We start from the raw sequence: 19982 nt of genomic DNA, 5'->3' as shown, positions 1-19982 counted from the left end.
ATCCTCCCAGCCTCTACATATTACACTATTAGTGTGACTTCATCCTCCCAGCCTCTACATATTACACTATTAGTGTGAGTTCATCCTCCCAGCCTCTACATATTACACTATTAGTGTGAGTTCATCCTCCCAGCCTCTACATATTACACTATTAGTGTGAGTTCATCCTCCCAGCCTCTACATATTACACTATTAGTGTGAGTTCATCTTCCCAGCCTCTACATATTACACTATTAGTGTGAGTTCATCCTCCCAGCCTCTACATATTACACTTAGTGTGAGTTCATCCTCCCAGCCTCTACATATTACACTATTAGTGTGAGTTCATCCTCCCAGCCTCTACATATTACACTATTAGTGTGACTTCATCCTCCCAGCCTCTACATATTACACTATTAGTGTGACTTCATCCTCCCAGCCTCTACATATTACACTATTAGTGTGACTTCATCCTCCCAGCCTCTACATATTACACTATTAGTGTGAGTTCATCCTCCCAGCCTCTACATATTACACTATTAGTGTGAGTTCATCCTCCCAGCCTCTACATATTACACTATTAGTGTGTTTTTATCTCTTATGTGTAGCCGCGCTCCCCTTCACCGAAGACTTTTCTTATCCCACCTTAACGTGTGGTTGAATTCTTCTTTCAAAAGGCCCAAAGCCTGCAGTACAGTGTCCACATGGCAACGGCTACTGTTTTGTTCTTGCTCCCAGTCTACCAGGCAGTTGCCTGGCAGACTCCAATGGGTCTGGTCAGAAAAAGATGGCTCCTTTTTTAATCCGCTCGGATACGGTTCGGAGGCTTACCAATGTCACTAATTGAGAGGGCTTACCAGCCGGATAATTGTAGGTTTTGGACCCTTAAGGAGTAAAATGGGCAAGATTTAAACGGGCATTGTATTGTGCGACATGGGGAGGAAATCTTTTAAACGTGCACAGAGTAAGACCTGTAGAAACCCAGAAGCCCAAACTCCCGTCAGTCCTATTTGATCCTTGGCTTTGTCATACTATAAGATTATTCTTTTGTCTACCCCCATAATTTTCTAATTCTTACTGTGTTTGCATTTACCACCCCACTGGGAGGCGTTTCCGTGAACCCACCGCCATTTCTGTAAAGTAGTCATTCTCAGCCACCAGCTACTGAGCGTGACCTCTGTGATCCAGCACTCCCATCTCTGAAATATCACACATTAAGCAGCAAATACGGGCTTCGCTTTAAAATCATCAATTTATTATTATAGACTTGAAGCAGGGGGTCTGCAGAGCTGAACCGCGTTAATTTCAGCTCCGGGGACCCCCAGTTGCCAGAGATACAGACCTCCGTAGGGGGCGCCGGTACCTTTGTAGTCAAACGGTATCCCTAACTTAATGGCATTTAAACGCCCCACGCCGTGTGGCCCCATTGGAAGCCGTGAAGTCACCCGGGCAGGCTTTCTATTTCCTGTGTGACCGGGACATTTACACTCCATGGATACCGGCGTGCCCTACAGAGGTAAGTATCTCAGGAAGCAGGGGGTCCCTGAAGCTGAATTGAATGCGGTTCAACTCTGGACACCCCCTGAGTAAAGTAAAACCTGTATTGCTGCTTTTTAACGTGCGATATTTCGGAGACGGGAGTGCTGGATCACGGAGGTCACACTCGGTGGCGGGAATTACTACTTTACAGAAATGGAGGCGGGTTCATGGAATAGCTTCCCAGTGGGGGTGGTAGAGGCGAACATAGGGAATTTTTAAAAAAATCAACGGAGTATTGCTGCTTTAAATTTATATGAAAATATTCATCACCCCGGTTTTTTACTTTTGGGGGGATATGTACATGTATTTTTTTCAGATGTCAGCGCTAATTCTCTCCTCTCCCTCCTGTTTCCCTCCTGCAGAGGGAGCCCGAGGTCAGCATGGCGTCCCACCTCAAGTACATCTCGCTGGGCATCCTGGTGTTCCAGACCACCAGCTTGGTGCTGACCATGCGTTACTCCCGGACGCTGAAGGAGGAGGGGCCACGGTATCTGTCGTCCACAGCCGTGGTGGCGGCGGAGGTGCTGAAGATTGTGGCGTGCGTCCTGCTGGTATACAAGGACCACAGTAAGTGGAGGAAACGTCGGCACGTAGCTTACGCACTTTTAATCAATACAAATCTCTGTAAATTATATGGCAAACAGGACCGATTTATAGATGCCATTTTTTAACAATGAAGTTGTTTAGGTCGTTCACTCATGCGGATACCGTTCCACATTGACATTCCTGATTGTGTTCCGCTAACTTAATTCAATGTCAATATTTTAGGTAGAATAACTTGTGGGTCAAGGAAAATTTTTGGGAATCGGTCTGAGTTATTTAGGGGACCTTCCCGTGGCAGAAAGTTCACGGTGCATGGAATATTTCTTGCCTGTAAGTGGAAGCGTCTCGCATGCACTTTTACACCCAGCTGGATATAAAAGGGCGGCAGTAGTAGTTGGTACAGGGATGGGCCCCAGTAGCCTAGGGCTGTGCAAAGCAATGTAAAGCCAATGCGTTGTTTGCCCCACCTGGCAGTGAATGGGTAATATTACCCGTTAATGAGGCTTCTCTTGGTTTGCAGACCCTGACATCAGACGTTTGTGTCATTGTGTTTTTCAACGACCTGGAACAAACCTTAAGTTTAGTTAGAGAGAACTCTGGTGCTCCTTATCTTGGGCAAGTCCCTGTCCGAACTAGGACAGAAAAGGTGATCTCGTCAGGGCGGATAATCGTTCATAATGACGGTGTGAAGTATCTGGGATACAGATGTAACCAGACAGACACTTCCCTGCACCGCGGCCGAAGAAGCAGAAGTTCAGGTTGCTGGGGACTGTGTCTGCCTCGTTAATTCTTAAGCTCGATACATCAGTAACCTGCCTCGGCTGTGTGAGAGCCTCCCTCTTTCTCCCCTCCACCTCCCCCCCTGGGTTTCTGATGTCCCTTTGACCGTTTTTGTCTCGCAGGTTGCAGCTTCCGCGCCCTGAACCGGGTTCTACACGACGAAATAATCAACAAGCCGATGGAGACCCTGAAGCTCGCGATTCCCTCCGGGATTTACACGCTGCAAAATAATCTGCTCTACGTAGCGCTGTCGAACCTCGATGCAGCGACTTATCAGGTACAGAGAGGCTCCCAGGCAGGAGGGGACAGATCTGCCCACAAAGTTCTCCTCCTTACCTTTAAGGCTCTCCCCTCATCTGCTCCTCCCTACATATCCGCGCTGATCTCTCGCTCTGTCCCTGCTCGTCTCCTGCGCTCTACCCATAACTGTTTCCTCTCCAGCCCTTTCACCTTTACTGCTCTCTCGCATTAAATCTTGTCCCTCACTATCACTTACCTTTGGCACTTCCTCACTCTCCGTATACGCCGAGTATACACCTTCTCTCCCCACCACCAAGTCAAACCTTAATACTCTCCTCTTAAATTAAGCATCCCAATAGCCTGGGCTTATGGCTACCGTCCCACACCCACATTCGCTTTTACCAACCATTGTGATCAATCGCTGCCATCTACGGCACTTATTCCCTCACCTGCTGTCTCTGTAACTCTCCCAACATACCACTTAGATTGTAAGCTCTCCGGGGCAGGGATTTCTTTCCCTATTGTTTGATCTTATTTGTCGCACTTATTGTATTACAATTCCCTGTACTGTATGGCCTCAGTACTGTAAAGCGCCAAGTACATCTGTGGGCGACACGCACATGAAGAGGATTTCAAGCCTAAATATTAATTATGCTATATTCTCTATATACAGATATATTCAGCATGTAACTAGTTAATTACTTATTTTAAGTATTAAGTTAGAAATTATATGGGAAAATAAGCTAAATCAGTCTGAAGACAGGCAGAAGTAGACATGTTTTATGCGATTTAGAAACTTGGTATGTTTAATGTCTGCTGAGTTGCATAGTATATGGTTTTGAGTTTGGAATCAAAGGTTAGTTAAATACTTAGAAAGACAATACAATAGAGAGGTCTTAAAAGATAAAGAGCATAGGATTAAGGGTGGTTAATTAGTGACAGAACAAAGAAGGTCTTCTAGATCAGATTAAATATTGCTAAATAGAAAAACGGTGTTCTGTCATTAATTGACTAAGAACATTTTGGTCCGACACTGAGAAAAACCGGTGATTGCTATGTTTTGGCTAAGACAAATGTATAAAGATTGCATTTGGATTTATAGAATTCAGAAGCATTTAACACCAAGCTAAGAACAGAGCTGCAGATTCCCCACTATCACTACATTCTATGCGCCTGAATGATGCAACTGGCTGACCTGACGCTGTGACAGGTGTTTTCTATTGTCTCTGAATAAATGGAGAAAAGAACCGGACCGGGGACTATTTGATATATATTGAAAGGTGGGGCATTTATTTGCACCCATCTAATGAGCAAATGTTCAGCACACACAAGATGACTATACAAGGGAAATAAAGCACAAACCGTGGAAATAAGCACCACAGGTAAATAACAAGGCAAAGGGAGGCCCTGTCCTGCAGAGCTTACAATCTACATGCCAACTGTCGCGGGAGACCAGAAACTTTTAACACCTTTTTTTTAACCTTCTGGGATCTTTACACTAGCAAGGACCGAGTCATTGAATAAAATGGGGTTTATTCGTGTAAGCACGCAAAAATACAGCAAATGTACAATACACAGGTAAAATACACACCACACTTGGGGTCTGGGTGGAGACACTACCTAGGTGCAGGGCGCCTGCTTCAGCAAAGGCTTACCCGCTCCCGCTGGTTCCAGCCCTCTGCAACACGCCGGATTTGGTCTTGGGAATTTGGCCGCAAGACTCACTCCTGGCGCTCCAGCTGTGCTTGGCCGGGCTGCTCTGGCAATTCTCTGCAGAGCCCCCGCCACTCGCGTCACTGGAGTAGCCTGGAGCAAGCATAAGGGGTCTGGAGTACCTGGCCGCGTTCCTAGACATTGTCCCCGTCTTCTGCGCTCAACCGTGACCACAGGCAGGGTCCGCAGCGGGGCGGAGCTTCACCGAGTGCTTTGCTATTTCCTGCATGGCACTTTTTAAAACTCCCGCCAGCGCCTCACCGGACCGCTACCTGCAATGCTCCACACAGGCTGACATTGCCTCTCTCTCTCTGTCTGCACGCCTCCCTGCACTCGCCGGTCTCCTTGCATAGGCAGCAAACCCTATCTGTAACATGGGGAGGGCTTCAGTGCCAAGGACAGAGTGCCTGGGAAGCGGCAGATTTGAAAGCTGCCTATGGGAATAACGCTGCAGGACTTAAACTCTGCAATGGCTCCCTCTGGCCAGCCCCAAATCACCTGCTCGGACGGTGCCTCAAAGTCTGGCACTACAAAGGGACTGCCCATTGGGAGACCATCATCCAATCGTGTCCTCTGCCCTGCCAGATGCCCTGGCACCTTCCCACTTCCACCCCCCAACTAAAACTGGACCCTAGAGCTTGCGCTCTACCCTTTGGACTTAAAGCTTGGCTCTGTGCACACTGGGGCTCTAAAACCTGGTCTAGGACACTGTGGTGATAGGGAGTTAATCAGGCCAATAACAATGGCATTATACCCGGCTGGTTAACCCTAAATCGCGTTGGGACAGAAGGGGTTAACTGTGTGTTCACTACACCGACATGTTTTCCCCTACACCATCTTTATTGTCCCCATTTAGCAGCTCAGTTCATAGCTGCAGTGATAGAAATGTATGTAAAATGTGCCAATTGTATTTGCGACACAAGGGGGAGCTGCGAGCGCTAAACCAAGCGCTGATTGAAGACGCGTGTCCATGTATGGGTGGCCACTTTGAAGTATAGGGTTCACTTTCTAAGCCCTAGACCCCTACACCGCAAGGTCAATTGGATAAGTGGTTTGCAGTTTAACTGAAGTGCTTTTCTGTCAAAATGTATCCACCGGTCTTGCTAGCCCCTTAACTTGAATATATTGGCGTGGGAACTGGGTTCAACCGCAGACCACATCACAGCCCGTCCAATTAAGTAGCTAACTTGCGCTAGGAGTGAGCTAGCAATCTAATTTTTGGAGTGCAGCTAGGTAAAAAGAAACCATACACATAAGGTTTATAATAGTTGCATAAGCAGAACATACTTTGATAAATAAACTGTATTGTACTGGTGTTTTTAAATGTAAAGACAGGAAACTTTTTCTGTAAGCCCGGGAATAAACCCTTTAACATGTAAATATGTCACGGGTAAATGAGCTGAAGGATTTCTCATTGCCGTACTTCCAAGGCACCCTGCAGAGTTGGTGCCTCAGTGTCTATGGGAAGTCCCAGAGTTGAAAAGCCTCAGAGATCCTAGGTGTTAGGATGGCCGGGATATTGTAAGTACCAGATACTAGTGCGAAGTATGGGCACTTCACACTTGGTAGCCAAACCCCAGACTTACTGTCGCCAGGTAAGAGGTTTGAACCGGTATGCTAAGGAGCTCAGGTGTGAGGTTCGCAAATGCCCCGTGCAAACTGGGAAGCAACTTCTGTAAAGTATTGGCAAGTCGAGGATAGGTGGGGGAAATTATTCCCACGAGAGGATTGGGTAGAGATGTTAGGTATAGGGCCCATAACCCTATAAGAATGCCTGCAGCCCAGTCCCAGTCAGTTCCATCTGAAGATTTCATCGGATTCACCAAGTTTCAGCGGTTCCGGAGTGTGAGGGGTTAATTATATCGTAACCAAGGATCGTGCCCCTCTTCTGGAATTCGGTAGAGCTAAGGGTTCCCGAACGAACTCTAAGATCTGAACAAACTTTTTCCTTTTGGCGGAGATATAGGGGTGGCAACTTGTGCCCCTAGCCAGGAACTGCTACACGGATCAATTTGCGCACCCACTTGCATGGGTGCCCAGAGACTTTGTTTCGTCCCAAGGACATTTGATTTCGTTCCCTGTACCCAGTAAGTGTTTTATTAAGTGTAATTGTGCAAGATGTGTGTTTGTCTGAAAATAAATAAATTACAATTTATTTTACTCCTCTTGTGTGCTCAGTCCAGAATCCCGGTATTAATGTGTAGATAAGACCTGGTCTACCGTGACACACAAGCCTCTAGACCCCACACAGTAGAAGTAAACCTTGATTCCTAGAGGTTGCACTCTAAAGTTGGGACGTAACACGTGGTTCTGCAAACTGGGGCTCTAAAAACTGGTCCTTGCATACACACTTTTAGACCCAGTTCTAAGAACTTGCTGACTGGCAGTTGCAGTTACACAGGGGGATTCTACCCAGGATGTCCAACGCCTTTATCTACAGCCGTGGATCCGCGAAACAGGCATGATTTGCGGATACTTTTACAGGACCACCGGTAGAATTGTTGACTAACATTTTACACACGGTTTAACCCTGTTTGCCCCCAAAGATCCTCCTTAACCTTCTGTTCCCAAAGTCCCTGCAGCTATTTCCTAACAGGGACCCCAACCACACATGGCATCCCTAGCTTCTAACGCTGTAGGAGACAATATAATGCAAAGAGAGTTACAGGGAAACATAACAAGGTACAACATTAGACCCAAGAGCTGACGCTCTCAGCTCTTGACACACGTTTTTTAGGGGCAACCAGCCAGGCTTCACCTTTTATTATGAAGGCCGGCTACCCCCTACCGTTACACCAACGTAACCTAGATTTCCACCCCGAGGATGTTCAGACACTCGTGTCCCATGTGCTGTGTTTTATATAAAAGTGCTTGTTGCAGCACCTAAATAATTTGACCAGCCACCTCTGAAGATGAGACTTCTAAGGTTTCCCAATGATCTCACTGGGGAACCCCTCCTTCCCCCGGGAGGTGTTGCACGCTCTCCATATGATTCCTGGGTGTAAGCGACACAATAATAATATGATCTCAAACTGACGGGATGAGCAGTAATCTTTACAGTGAGATTTCCAAACTGATGTGCGTCCTACGTGGATGTGCTCAAGCCGTCGGAGTTTTCATTAGCTCCTAATTAAAGGGTAATATTTCTGGGTCGGTCCTGGTATTGGTCGTTGATGAGAGCCGGCCCTGGATCTGAACGCTCGTGTGTTGGGTCCATTTTACTGCATCATGACCTACAATTGAAGTGGGGGTTTTTGTCCTTGACCCCCCCTTTTTTTGTTTTGCAGGTCACGTATCAGCTGAAGATTCTGACCACGGCCCTGTTCTCCGTGTCCATGCTCCAGAGGAAGCTGAACCGCTACCAGTGGCTCTCCTTGGTGATCCTGATGGGCGGTGTGGCTCTGGTTCAGGTGAATCCCATGTGTGCGGTGCTCCGGCTCATGTTGGGGGTGAATGTCCTGGTAACCCTTTGGGTGCTGCCGTTTCCCTGTGTGCTTTGGCTGGGAGGCTGGAAAGAAGGAACAGGTTTTGCGGCTGGTCACACCCGGGGCACGCGTGATCATTGCCAATCTGGAACTCTTGGAGGGACACCAAGTGTTGGAAGTGGATAAACGGGATTGTGGTAATGTCTGCTGCCATGATGTTTGGGAAGGTCGCTTTAAGAAGCGTTGCTGAAGTAACAAACATGTTAATTCTAGTTACACCATAAACCCCTCGTTCTACTGCAGAGAAAAGCTGTCTGGGCATATAATCACGGAATACTATCTCTGAAGTGCGCAGTAACGCGTCTCTCTGCAGTGCGCAGTAACGCTGCGTCTCTGCAGTGCGCAGTAACGCTGCGTCTCTGTGGTGTGCAGTAACGCTGCGTCTCTCTGCAGTGTGCAGTAACGCTGCGTCTCTGCAGTGCGCAGTAATGCTGCGTCTCTGAAGTGCGCAGTAACACTGCATCTCTCGCTGCAGTGCGCAGTAACGCTGCGTCTCGCCTTTTTTTCTATCTGCAGTGCGCCCTAACGCGGCGTCTCGCATCTCTCGCACTGACATGTTGTCTCTGGTTTTTCTCTGCAGTGGCCCACGGATTCCCCCAAACCTTCTTCCAAAGAGGTGTCCGTTGGCTCCGGCTTCGTGGGGCTCATGGCCGTCCTCATCGCCTGCTTCTCCAGCGGCTTCGCCGGAGTCTACTTCGAGAAGATCCTAAAGGAAACCAAGCAGTCTGTGTGGATCAGGAACATACAGCTCGGTGTGTAATGTGCGCCGTGCATGCTCTGTAATGTGTGCGCCGTGCGTGCTCTGTAATGTGTGCGCCGTGCGTGCTCTGTAATGTGTGCGCCGTGCATGCTCTGTAATGTGTGCGCCGTGCATGCTCTGTCATGTGTGCGCCGTGCATCCTCTGTAATGTGTGCGCCGTGCATGCTCTGTAATGTGTGCGCCGTGCATGCTCTGTAATGTGTGCGCCGTGCGTGCTCTGTAATGTGTGCGCCGTGCGTGCTCTGTAATGTGTGCGCCGTGCATGCTCTGTAATGTGTGCGCCGTGCATGCTCTGTCATGTGTGCGCCGTGCATGCTCTGTAATGTGTGCGCCGTGCGTGCTCTGTAATGTGTGCGCCGTGCATGTTCTGTAATGTGTGCGCCGTGCATGCTCTGTAATGTGTGCGCCGTGCATGCTCTGTAATGTGTGCGCCGTGCATGCTCTGTAATGTGTGCGCCGTGCATGCTCTGTAATGTGTGCGCCGTGCATGCTCTGTAATGTGTGCGCCGTGCATGCTCTGTAATGTGTGCGCCGTGCGTGCTCTGTAATGTGTGCGCCGTGCATGCTCTGTAATGTGTGCGCCGTGCATGCTCTGTAATGTGTGTGCGCCGTGCATGCTCTGTCATGTGTGCGCCGTGCATCCTCTGTAATGTGTGGGACCCTGGAACACATACAGTAGATACACCCCCCACACACATCTTGCAGTTCTACACACTGGGAACTAAACACACACACAATCCCGCAGTGCTACACACTGGGACATTGAGCACATAGATACACACACACTATCCCGCAGTGTGACACTGGCACCCAGAACACACACACACACACTAGTACCTGGAACACAAAGATGTACACACGTTATCCCGCTTAGTGATGCACTGGCATCTGGAACACACAGATACATACACACACACTGTACCTCAGTGTTACACACTGGGACCTGGCGCACATAGAAACACACACACACGCGCACATAGATACACACACACGCTATCTCGCATTGTGACACTGGGACCTGGCGCACATAGATACACACACTATCCCGCAGTGTTACACACTGGGACCTGGCGCACTTAGATATATACACACACTATTCCACAGTGACACTGGCACCCTGAACACACACACACAAGTAGTACCTGGAGCACAGAAATATATACCCACACACACGCTATCTCGCATTGTGACACACTGGGACCTGGAACACCATAGATTCGCGCACACACTGACCTGGAACACACAAATACGCACACAATCCCACAGTGTGACACAATAGCACCTGGAACACAAAGTAGGTAAACACACTAGGACCTGGAAAACACACTATTCCACAGTATGACACACTGGTGCCTGGAACACATTGACACACACATATATATACAAACTATCCTGCAGTGCGACACTGGCACTTGGGACATGTTCTGAAGATGCGCGCGCACACACACACACTGCAACACAGTGTGACACACTGGGACCTGGAACATATATAGATACACAAACTATCCCGCAGTGTAACACTGGCACGCGGAACACAGCTACAAAAACGCACACACTGCCACAGTGTGACACTAGTACCTGGAGCACACACTATCCCGCAGTGTGACTCACTGGCATCTTGAACACTCACTTTCCCGCAATGTGACACACTGGGACCTGCAACACTGTGTGTCTGTGTGTGCATTCCAGGTCCCAGTGTATCACACTTTTGGATTGTGTGTGTGTGTGTGTGTGTGTGTTCCAGGTCCTAGTGCATCACACTTTGGGATTGTGTGTGTGTATTCCGCATTGTGGCATACTGGCACCTGGAAAGAAAAAAAGTGTGTGTGCCCACGCGCGCGCACACACACACACACACACTTGTACGTATCCGCAAGAGACCAAAGATGCTCAGGCCAAATTGAATAACAATGAAACAATTGGTATATATATGTAAACAAACAAATTGTGAATAGGAGTAAGGATACTCAAAAGTAGGTCTACATACAGAAGGATAGCATACATAGGATGGAATGCAAATGCGATCGGATGAACAGCTGAAGCGCCTCTGACATCAGATGATTGTTCCTGTTTGGCGCGAAGATTTCTCTTTTAAAATTGTATGTCGCTCAAGCTGCCTTCACCACTCCAAGTTTAAGAAAAGGGTCGAAACGCATAGGAGTGGGAGCTCCTGGCAGGACCCCCTGACTCGCTCTTCTCTGAGAGCACGTAGCTATATCCAATGTGACTTTGCTGCTATGCACATTTAGGATTATGGATTGATATGGATACATTTGCAAGACTTAATATTCTTTATGTACAACTCTGACTGCGTCTACTAGACATTCTTGACTGTGACATTTCACCTGTGGTCAGCTGTATCTATCATTGTTAGTGGGGTTACTGCCACTTTATAACAGCATACACATGCTAGCCATTTCATGAGGAGTTGTGTATCTTACCTTAGTGTGGATAGGATATAATCCATTGCACGTACATTATTATACTACGATCACACCCATCTCCTCTCATTGGTGTGCAGTACTACATAACCTTGTTTGGTTAGAATTGCTTTTTCATTTGCTACTCGGTGGTGTATTGCTGGTTATCAGTCTTGCTATCCTTCTGTATGTAGACCTACTTTTGAGTATCCTTACTCCTATTCACAATGTGTGTGTGTGTGTGTGTGTGTGTGTGTGTGTGTGTGTGTGTGTGTGTGTGTGTGTGTGTGTGTGTGTGTGTGTGTGTGTGTGTATATGTATATGTATGTGTGTATATATATATATATATGTATATATATATACATATATGTATATATATATATATATATACATATATATATATATATATATATATATATACATACATACATACATACATACATACATACACACACACACACACACACACACACACACACACACACACACACACACACACACACACACACACACACACACACACACACACACACACACGTAGAGGTATCAGTACCGTGTTAGCCGAGCTTCAATAATCAAAAAATAAATAGATGATACCGTTCTTTAGCTAACGAAAGGCTTTTATCTATGCGAGCTTTCGAGATACTAACCAGTTAATTACAAGCCTGTCACAGTGACTTTATGGCAGGCTGTAATTTACACAAAAATATATATAATATATATTTATAACTGGGTCTGAACTGGGACGAGACTTAGATATGATAAAATATAATTTATTCCTTGATAAAGGTGAACACACAAAATGTACAAATAACAGGCAAAATATAGACACTTACTTAAAGATGGAAATGATGAAACCGTCACATCTGGACTGGCGGTTCATACAGCAATCTTCATCATTCCAAGACACGAAAAGCCACGAAAAGACCTTGCATGAAGACATTTAAAAACATGCAGCATGAAGACATTAGGACATGAAAGAACAATAGCCCTAGGCTGAGCCTGGTTCTTATACAATTATTTCCCTTTGAACACCACCTAAACCCAGCCCCTCTCATAAATCAGCGGTGAAGTTGACAGTAAAACTCCTCCCACCCCACGACGTTTAAAAACTGCTTTTCCCTATCTAAATAACTTCATAACTTCAGTTCAGTAGTACTTACTGGCATGCGAAACATATTAATACATTCCATCACGCCTGACGCTCCAAATGAGACCAAATATTACCGTGTATCTCGAAAGCTCGCACAAATAAAAGCATTTCGTTAGCCACAGAACGGTATCATCTATTTATTTTTTGATTATATTTATATATAGATATCAACAAAAATTGTAGCGCCACAGTATTAATAGTGACTAAAGTGTTAATAAAATATAGTGAACTTAAGTGTAAAAATGCAAAGTGTAATTACTTATAAACAACATATGAATTATTAATAAAAACGTAAAGGAAAAGAGTCCATCCAGTCCTTTTTAAATCAGTCCATAAAACATGTGGATAATTGATGCTGGTGTAGGGGGTCTTCGGCTGCTCTCAATAAGGATGAACCACATCCAAGATTACCTGAAAAAGAAGAAAGAGCGCACGCCCCATAGCATAATACTGTTGATTTAATAATAAAAAAGGAAGGGGGGAGGGGGGGGTAGGGGAGATTAACACTCACAAGAGTATAAATCAATTAAAACATTGTGTGTACAAATCGCCCAAAAATCTAGTCACCGAAATAAACTATCTACTCGCCGCCCAGCCCCACTTTAAAAAAATAAATTGAATAAAGTGTGTGTCAAAGACAGTGTGTCTAAGAGTCCATTTTGTATCTCGTTCAAGCTGTCCTTTCTTCCACCTGTGGTTAGTTTGGCGCCCAACGTGGGGCTAATGTTTCTCCTTACCTCGCAGGGTTCTTCGGATGGATATTCGGCCTGATGGGCGTGTATATTTACGACGGAAAGCGTGTCTCCCAGGAGGGATTCTTCCAAGGATACAACAACCTAACCTGGGCAGTGGTGATTCTGCAGGTATCGTATGGAGGAGCACCTCCCAGAAGCTGTCCGTCCCGGGCTGTACACGCATTATGTAGAGCGTTGCATTGATAACACAACATATACCAGAGTAACTGGCATGGAGCCTCAATTGGGGGCAATGCCAGCAATAGTAGAGGGGGAACAAATCCCACTGTCTGAGACAAGTGGTTTTATTTAATGTACGATGGAGGATTTTTGTCACTTTTCTTTTAGTGTGTGTGTTATACAGAGAGCTATTGAGAGAACAAGTGATAGAGTGCAAGTTATATATGTATAATATCTTTAACATGTGAATGAAATGAAACACACTTGGTGAGTACGTGCTAGTTACACTGGAAGCTCCTTAGGGCAGTGACTTGTTTCCCCCGTGTTACATTAATGTACGATGCTCTGATTTGTATAATGTGCCGTGTGTCTTATCTCGGTGCTATATGAATGAAAGTACCCATGTGACCATATGGGGACAGTAGCACTCGGTGTGTACACGTGACATATAATGGACCTTGTTATCTTCTTTTCGCCCTGTCCAGGCTCTGGGAGGCTTGGTCATCGCAGCGGTCATTAAATATGCAGATAACATCCTGAAAGGCTTTGCCACCTCTCTGTCCATCATCCTGTCAACCCTCATATCCTACTTCTGGCTTCAGGACTTTGTCCCCACCAGGTACTGACCCGTGTCCTTGGGTAACACCGGCTCTGCCAGACTTACCCACATTTCTTTGGATGACCAGAATATATATGAATCTACGCGCACACACTCCCCCTACAGCATCGATGCCATGTAAAGATATATAGATACGGCGATAGGCCTTTTTCAGGGACAATACAAGGAGCTTTCAAAAGAACTATTCATCCCACGGGCAGTACGAGCAACACGGGATCATCCTTAAGGTTGGAGGAAAGGAGATTTCACCAGCAACAAAGGAAAGGGTTCTTTACAGTAAGGGCAGTTACAGTGTGGGGTTCATTACTCATGGAGACTGTGATGGCAGATACAATAGGTTTGTTCAAAAAAAGGTTGGATATCTTTTTAAACACACAGATACCCAGTAAGCTCATTTAAGCCCCAAAAGTTACCACAAAGTGTGTGTGGTGTGTGTGTGTGGGGTGTGTGTGTGTGTGTGTGTGTGTGTGGTGTGTGTGTGTGGTGTGCTACTGGGCATGGCATTATATACTACAAACAAACACAAACAGCCCAGTGCTACATCCAATGTCAAAAATACACGGTGAAATACCTATATATCTCTTGAATAAAAGGGTCATTTAGTTTAACACTTTGGCCAAAGCATTGTAAGCATGTGAGCTTTCCAAGGCATGACCATAATTCACAGGTCCTAACACTGATTAACATTCTTAATAACCTGTACAATACTAGGAAGAATGATCATAATTGATCTGTCGTCATCAGCTGCATGGTTCTAAATCTGATTGAAATTCTTATTTACCTGGACAATACCAGGAAGAATGCTCTGTAATAGATCTGTTGCAATCAGCTGCATGCAAAGACCTGTGCATATGGAAAGTGGGATGGGATGAGCTTTAAACCTGGGAGGGAGGGGCCAACCTCCCAAACAGCTGAGAACCAGCTGGACAAAGTTAACAAACACTCTTGAATAAAAGGGTCATTCAGTTTAACACTTTGGCCAAAGCATTGTAAGCCTGTGAGCCCCTCCAAGGCATGACCATCAGGTCCTAACGCTGATTAAAATTCTTAATATCTCTACAACATATCGCCTTTTGTCTGATCATTCTTCCTAGTATTGTACAGGTTATTAAGAATGTTAATCAGTGTTAGGACCTGTGAATTATGGTCATGCCTTGGAGGGTCTCACAGGCTTACAATGCTTTGGCCAAAGTGTTAAACTAAATGACCCTTTTATTCAAGAGATATATAGGTATTTCACTGTGTATTTTTGCCATTGGATGTAGCACTGGGCTCTGTTTGTGTTTGGATATCTTTCTAGAAAGGAAAGGTATACAGGGATATACCAAATAAGTCAACATGGGAGGGATGTTGATCCAGGGAGTCATCTTATTGCCAATATTTGACGTCGGGAAGGAATTTATTTTTCCCCTTATGAGATATCATTGGATGATATGACTCTGGGGTTTTTTTGTTTGCCTTCCTCTGGATCAATAAGTAAGTATAGATATAGGATAAAGTATCTGTCATCTAAATTTAGCATATGTTGAACTTGATGGACGTGTAACTATGATAGATTACAATTAGAATGCACCGTATATTTATAACATTCAGAGCAATATAGATATATATTTGGTAGTTGTACATGGTAAATGGCACTGCATCTTATAAGGAAATGCTTATTTTATTTGGGCGTGGAAGTGCTGCTTTAAGGACTTTTGACCCGTGGAACCCGCTTTGTTTTGACTGTAAAATATCGTTGATCAGTGACGTGTATTACATAAACCGTTACATACAAATAATGTTTATTTCTTCCTTGCAGTGTATTTTTCTTCGGGACGCTGTTAGTGATCGCCGCGACGTTTCTATACGGCTATGCACCCAAAACGTCGGGAAACCCTATTAAAGCGTGAGGACTCGCTCGTGAACATAATGCTTTCTGGCTGTTCCGTGTTGTGAAAGGGACAGGCCGGGTAACGCAAACCCCTGCAGTGCTGCTCTGGGAGAGGATACCGCACGGCCACAAGCTGGCGCTCTGGTGTAGGGTGGTCGACATTTTATTTAAAGGAAAGGAAATGTGGGGAATAGACTGGTTTTGGCAGCAAATTCCGATGATTCTTTTTAATACTTGAACTTTTTAACGCGTTATTTTTATGATCGCCACACAAATCTTCGCATTGGATTATCATATTTTTTTTTTCATCTCGCCGCCTCAGGAAACACTCATCTTCGGGGGAGGGGGTTTTAACGGTATAGTTTGGGCTGGGATCTCCGGCCGACGGCTGACTGCCGACTCGCTTCGCGGTGCAGCTTGGAATGAAAGCGGACAATTCTCCGTTACCTTTTTATATGGGAAAGGGAAATAATGAAGGAATATTACGGGGTGGGTTTGTATACGAGCGATAGAATATCTCGCCGTCTTTGGGAATATGATGCACTACGTTCACTGGGAAGAGAGATTAAATACGTTTTTATCAAATGTGTGTCTCTAAACACGTCATTGTTATTTGGTGTGAATGCATTATATCTGTTACATCCCCAAGTGTATTGTCCTAGAGGGGACAGAAACACGTGTTTTGGAAAGCTCTGTAACTAATTTAATCTCTGAAGAACTCTACTAAAAGGTATCACAACTTGCAGCCAATCTACTCTTCTCCAGGACTAATAATACAGCTCCTAGAAACCCATCGAGCAAATATTACATCCTTCTTAAACTGGAACTGTGGTGTAGAAGGTGTGATGGGCTGGGACTTGTGTTAAACAAGAACCAAAGCGTGATGTAGTCATAGATTGAAGTGACACTCCTAACATTCTGCTTTACATAAAGGACACTCGCTTCTGATGAGCGAGACAGTCCAGTATGAGTGACACTCTTCTGAGTGAGACAGGGCAGGATGTCACTGAAACTTGCTTCCAATTAGCAAGACGGCTAGAGTGATACAGGCATACCCCGCATTAACGTACGCAATGGGACCGGAGCATGTATGTAAAGCGAAAATGTACTTAAAGTGAAGCACTACCTTTTTTCCACTTATCGATGCATGTACTGTACTGCAATCGTCATACGTGCATAACTGACGTAAATAACGCATATGTAACAGGCTCTATAGTCTCCCCGCTTGCGCACAGCTTCGGTACAGGTAGGGAGCCGGTATTGCTGTTCAGGACGTGCTGACAGGCGCATGCGCGAGCTGCCGTTTGCCTATTGAGCAATATGTACTTACTCGCGAGTGTACTTAAAGTGAGTGTCCTTAAACCGGGGTATGCCTGTACTCTCTTTAATTGAGCGAGATAGGATGTTATGAGACAATACCGCCTATGTATGTATATCTTTATATAGCGCCATTAATGTACATTGCGCTTCACAGCAGTAATACACATAAGCATATAAATAACACAAAGGGGAGAAGTACTTCAGACAAAAGTACCATTTTAGGAAAAGGAGTCCTTGCCCCGAAGAACTTACAATCTAATTGGTTGGTAGGAAGAATGTACAGACATTAGGATGAGCAAGACGTCTGATTTTATAAGTGACTCAATGAGCAAGGTAGCCCTGTGTATGCGTGACACATCCAAGGAGCGAGATGGCTCTGTGTATGAGTGACAGTTGGTCCCCATGAGCACCGTGGCTCCCTGTAATGAGTGAGACGACTCGGTGTATGAGTGATACTCGCACCAAGAGAGCGAGATGGTCCCATGTCCGAGTGATACACGCACCCAATGAGCGATACGGCCCATGCATCAGTGACACTTGCACCCAATGAGCGAGACGGGCCTGTGTATGAGTGATACAGTGTAGGTGAGAGTGATGGGATCAGGGTGGTGTTACCCCTAAACCTCCACGACAAATGAATATCTGTCCCTTATTATCTCAACCATGTGGTGTGTAGTGTCGGTACATCCCCCTCTGTGACACGATTACAGATTTATAACTTATTATGCAGAGGAGATGACGTCACATGATATTATGATTTTTATTAGTCACTCATGTTGAATACTTTCTTAGCCACGACCCCTGGACCGTGCAGAACCCTCCAGAGAATGCCATTGAAGATAGCTCTAAAAAGACCATGTTTAGAAAGTTGTCACAGGGGCCATATTTTATTCAGACCTCTGGCAGACAACTACTCTCATCTCGAGACTATCAGCAATATACAACCCATCTGGCCCTTTTAAGTGAGCAATACAGGATAGAACTCCAAGTGTTACGCACCAAAAAGTTTGTATTTTCTAAACCAATTGTAGCTCATTAACCCCTGAAGCACCAGATGTATAAATATGATAGAAGTGTAGGTTAGAGATGGGGTGAGGGGGATGTTGGGGAGATGGGACAAGTGTAGGTGAGTGATGGGATGAGGGGGATGAGCAGTGTAGGAGAGAGTGAAAGGATCTTGGGGTGATGGGAGTAGTGTACGCGAGTGGATGGGTGATGTTAGGGAGATGGAAACGGTGTAGATGAGCGACGGTATGACAGGGTTGTTAGTGTGATGGGAGCAGTTTAGGTGAGTGATGGGATGAGTGGGATGTTCGGGTGATGGGAGCAGTGTAGGTGAGTGATGGGATTTTAGGGTCATGTGAGCAGTGAAGCTGAGAGTGATGGGATGTTCGTGTGATGGGAGCAGTGTAGGTGAGATGGAATGAGGGGGATGTTAGGGAGATGGGAGCAGTGCAAGTGAGTGATGGGATGAGGAGATGTCAGGTGGGATGGGAGCAGTGGATGTGAGAGTGATGGGATGTTGGGGTGATGGTAGCAGTGTAGGTGAGAGTGATGGGATGAGGGGGATGTTGGGGTGATGGGAGCAGTGTAGGTGAGAGTGATGGGATGAGGGGGATGTTGGGGTGATGGGAGCAGTGTAGGTGAGTGATGGGATGAGGGGATGTTAGGTGGGATGGGAGCAGTGGATTTGAGAGTGATGGGATGAGGGGTGATGGGAGCAGTGTAGATGAGGGGGATGTTGGGGTGATGGGAGCAGTGTAGGTGAGAGTGATGGGATGAGGGGGATGTTGGGGTGATGGGAGCAGTGTAGGTGAGAGTGATGGGATGAGGGGGATGTTGGGGTGATGGGAGCAGTGTAGGTGAGAGTGATGGGATGTTGGGGTGATGGGAGCAGTGTAGGTGAGAGTGATGGGATGAGGGGATGTTGGGGTGATGGGAGCAGTGTAGGTGAGAGTGATGGGATGTTGGGGTGATGGGAGCAGTGTAGGTGAGAGTGATGGGATGTTGGGGTGATGGGAGCAGTGTAGGTGAGTGATGGGATGAGGGGGATGTTGGGGTTATGGGAGCAGTGTAGGTGAGAGTGATGGGATGAGGGGGATGTTGGGGTGATGGGAGCAGTGTAGGTGAGAGTGATGGGATGAGGGGGATGTTGGGGTGATGAGAGCAGTGTGGGTGAGTGAGTGGTTGAGGGTGCTGTTAGAGGGATGGGAGCAGTGTAGGGGAGGGGGATGTTGGGGTGATGGGAGCAGTGTAGGTGAGAGTGATGGGATGGGGGGGATGTTGGGGTGATGGGAGCAGTGTAGGTGAGAGTGATGGGATGAGGGGGATGTTGGGGTGATGGGAGCTGTGTAGGTGAGTGATGGGATGAGAGTGCTGTTAGGGGGATGGGAGCAGTGTAGGTGAGAGTGATGGGATGAGGGGGATGTTGGGGTGATGGGAGCAGTGCGGGTGAGTGAGTGGTTGAGGGTGCTGTTAGGGGGATGGGAGCAGTGTAGGTTAGAGTGATGGGATGAGGGGGATGTTGGGGTGATGGGAGCAGTGTAGGTGAGAGTGATGGGATGAGGGTGCTGTTAGGGGGATGGGAGCAGTGTAGGTGAGTGATGGTATGAGGGGTAAATGGATGAGGTGGATGTTATGGTGA

General features: G+C 46.3%; 1 protein-coding gene across 5 annotated transcripts in view; it reads left to right on the top strand.

Moving 5' to 3' along the window:
* The window catches only part of SLC35A3 (solute carrier family 35 member A3), a 30138-nt gene extending 13535 nt beyond the window's left edge, over nucleotides 1–16603 (top strand). For all 5 annotated transcript variants that reach the window (XM_075617098.1, XM_075617097.1, XM_075617096.1 and 2 more), the window contains 7 exons: nucleotides 1881–2085; nucleotides 2964–3118; nucleotides 8082–8204; nucleotides 8860–9031; nucleotides 13357–13475; nucleotides 14012–14145; nucleotides 15947–16603. In XM_075617098.1, coding sequence (XP_075473213.1) covers nucleotides 1881–2085; nucleotides 2964–3118; nucleotides 8082–8204; nucleotides 8860–9031; nucleotides 13357–13475; nucleotides 14012–14145; nucleotides 15947–16037 — 999 coding nt within the window. In that variant the 3' untranslated portion in view covers nucleotides 16038–16603. The remainder of the gene's footprint in view (nucleotides 1–1880; nucleotides 2086–2963; nucleotides 3119–8081; nucleotides 8205–8859; nucleotides 9032–13356; nucleotides 13476–14011; nucleotides 14146–15946) is intronic.
* The last annotated feature ends 3379 nt before the right edge of the window (nucleotides 16604–19982 follow it).

The sequence above is a fragment of the Ascaphus truei genome, chromosome 10, assembly GCF_040206685.1.
Source record: "Ascaphus truei isolate aAscTru1 chromosome 10, aAscTru1.hap1, whole genome shotgun sequence".
Classification (NCBI taxonomy): Eukaryota; Metazoa; Chordata; class Amphibia; order Anura; family Ascaphidae; genus Ascaphus; species Ascaphus truei.
This window is presented reverse-complemented; position numbering and strand designations above follow the sequence as displayed.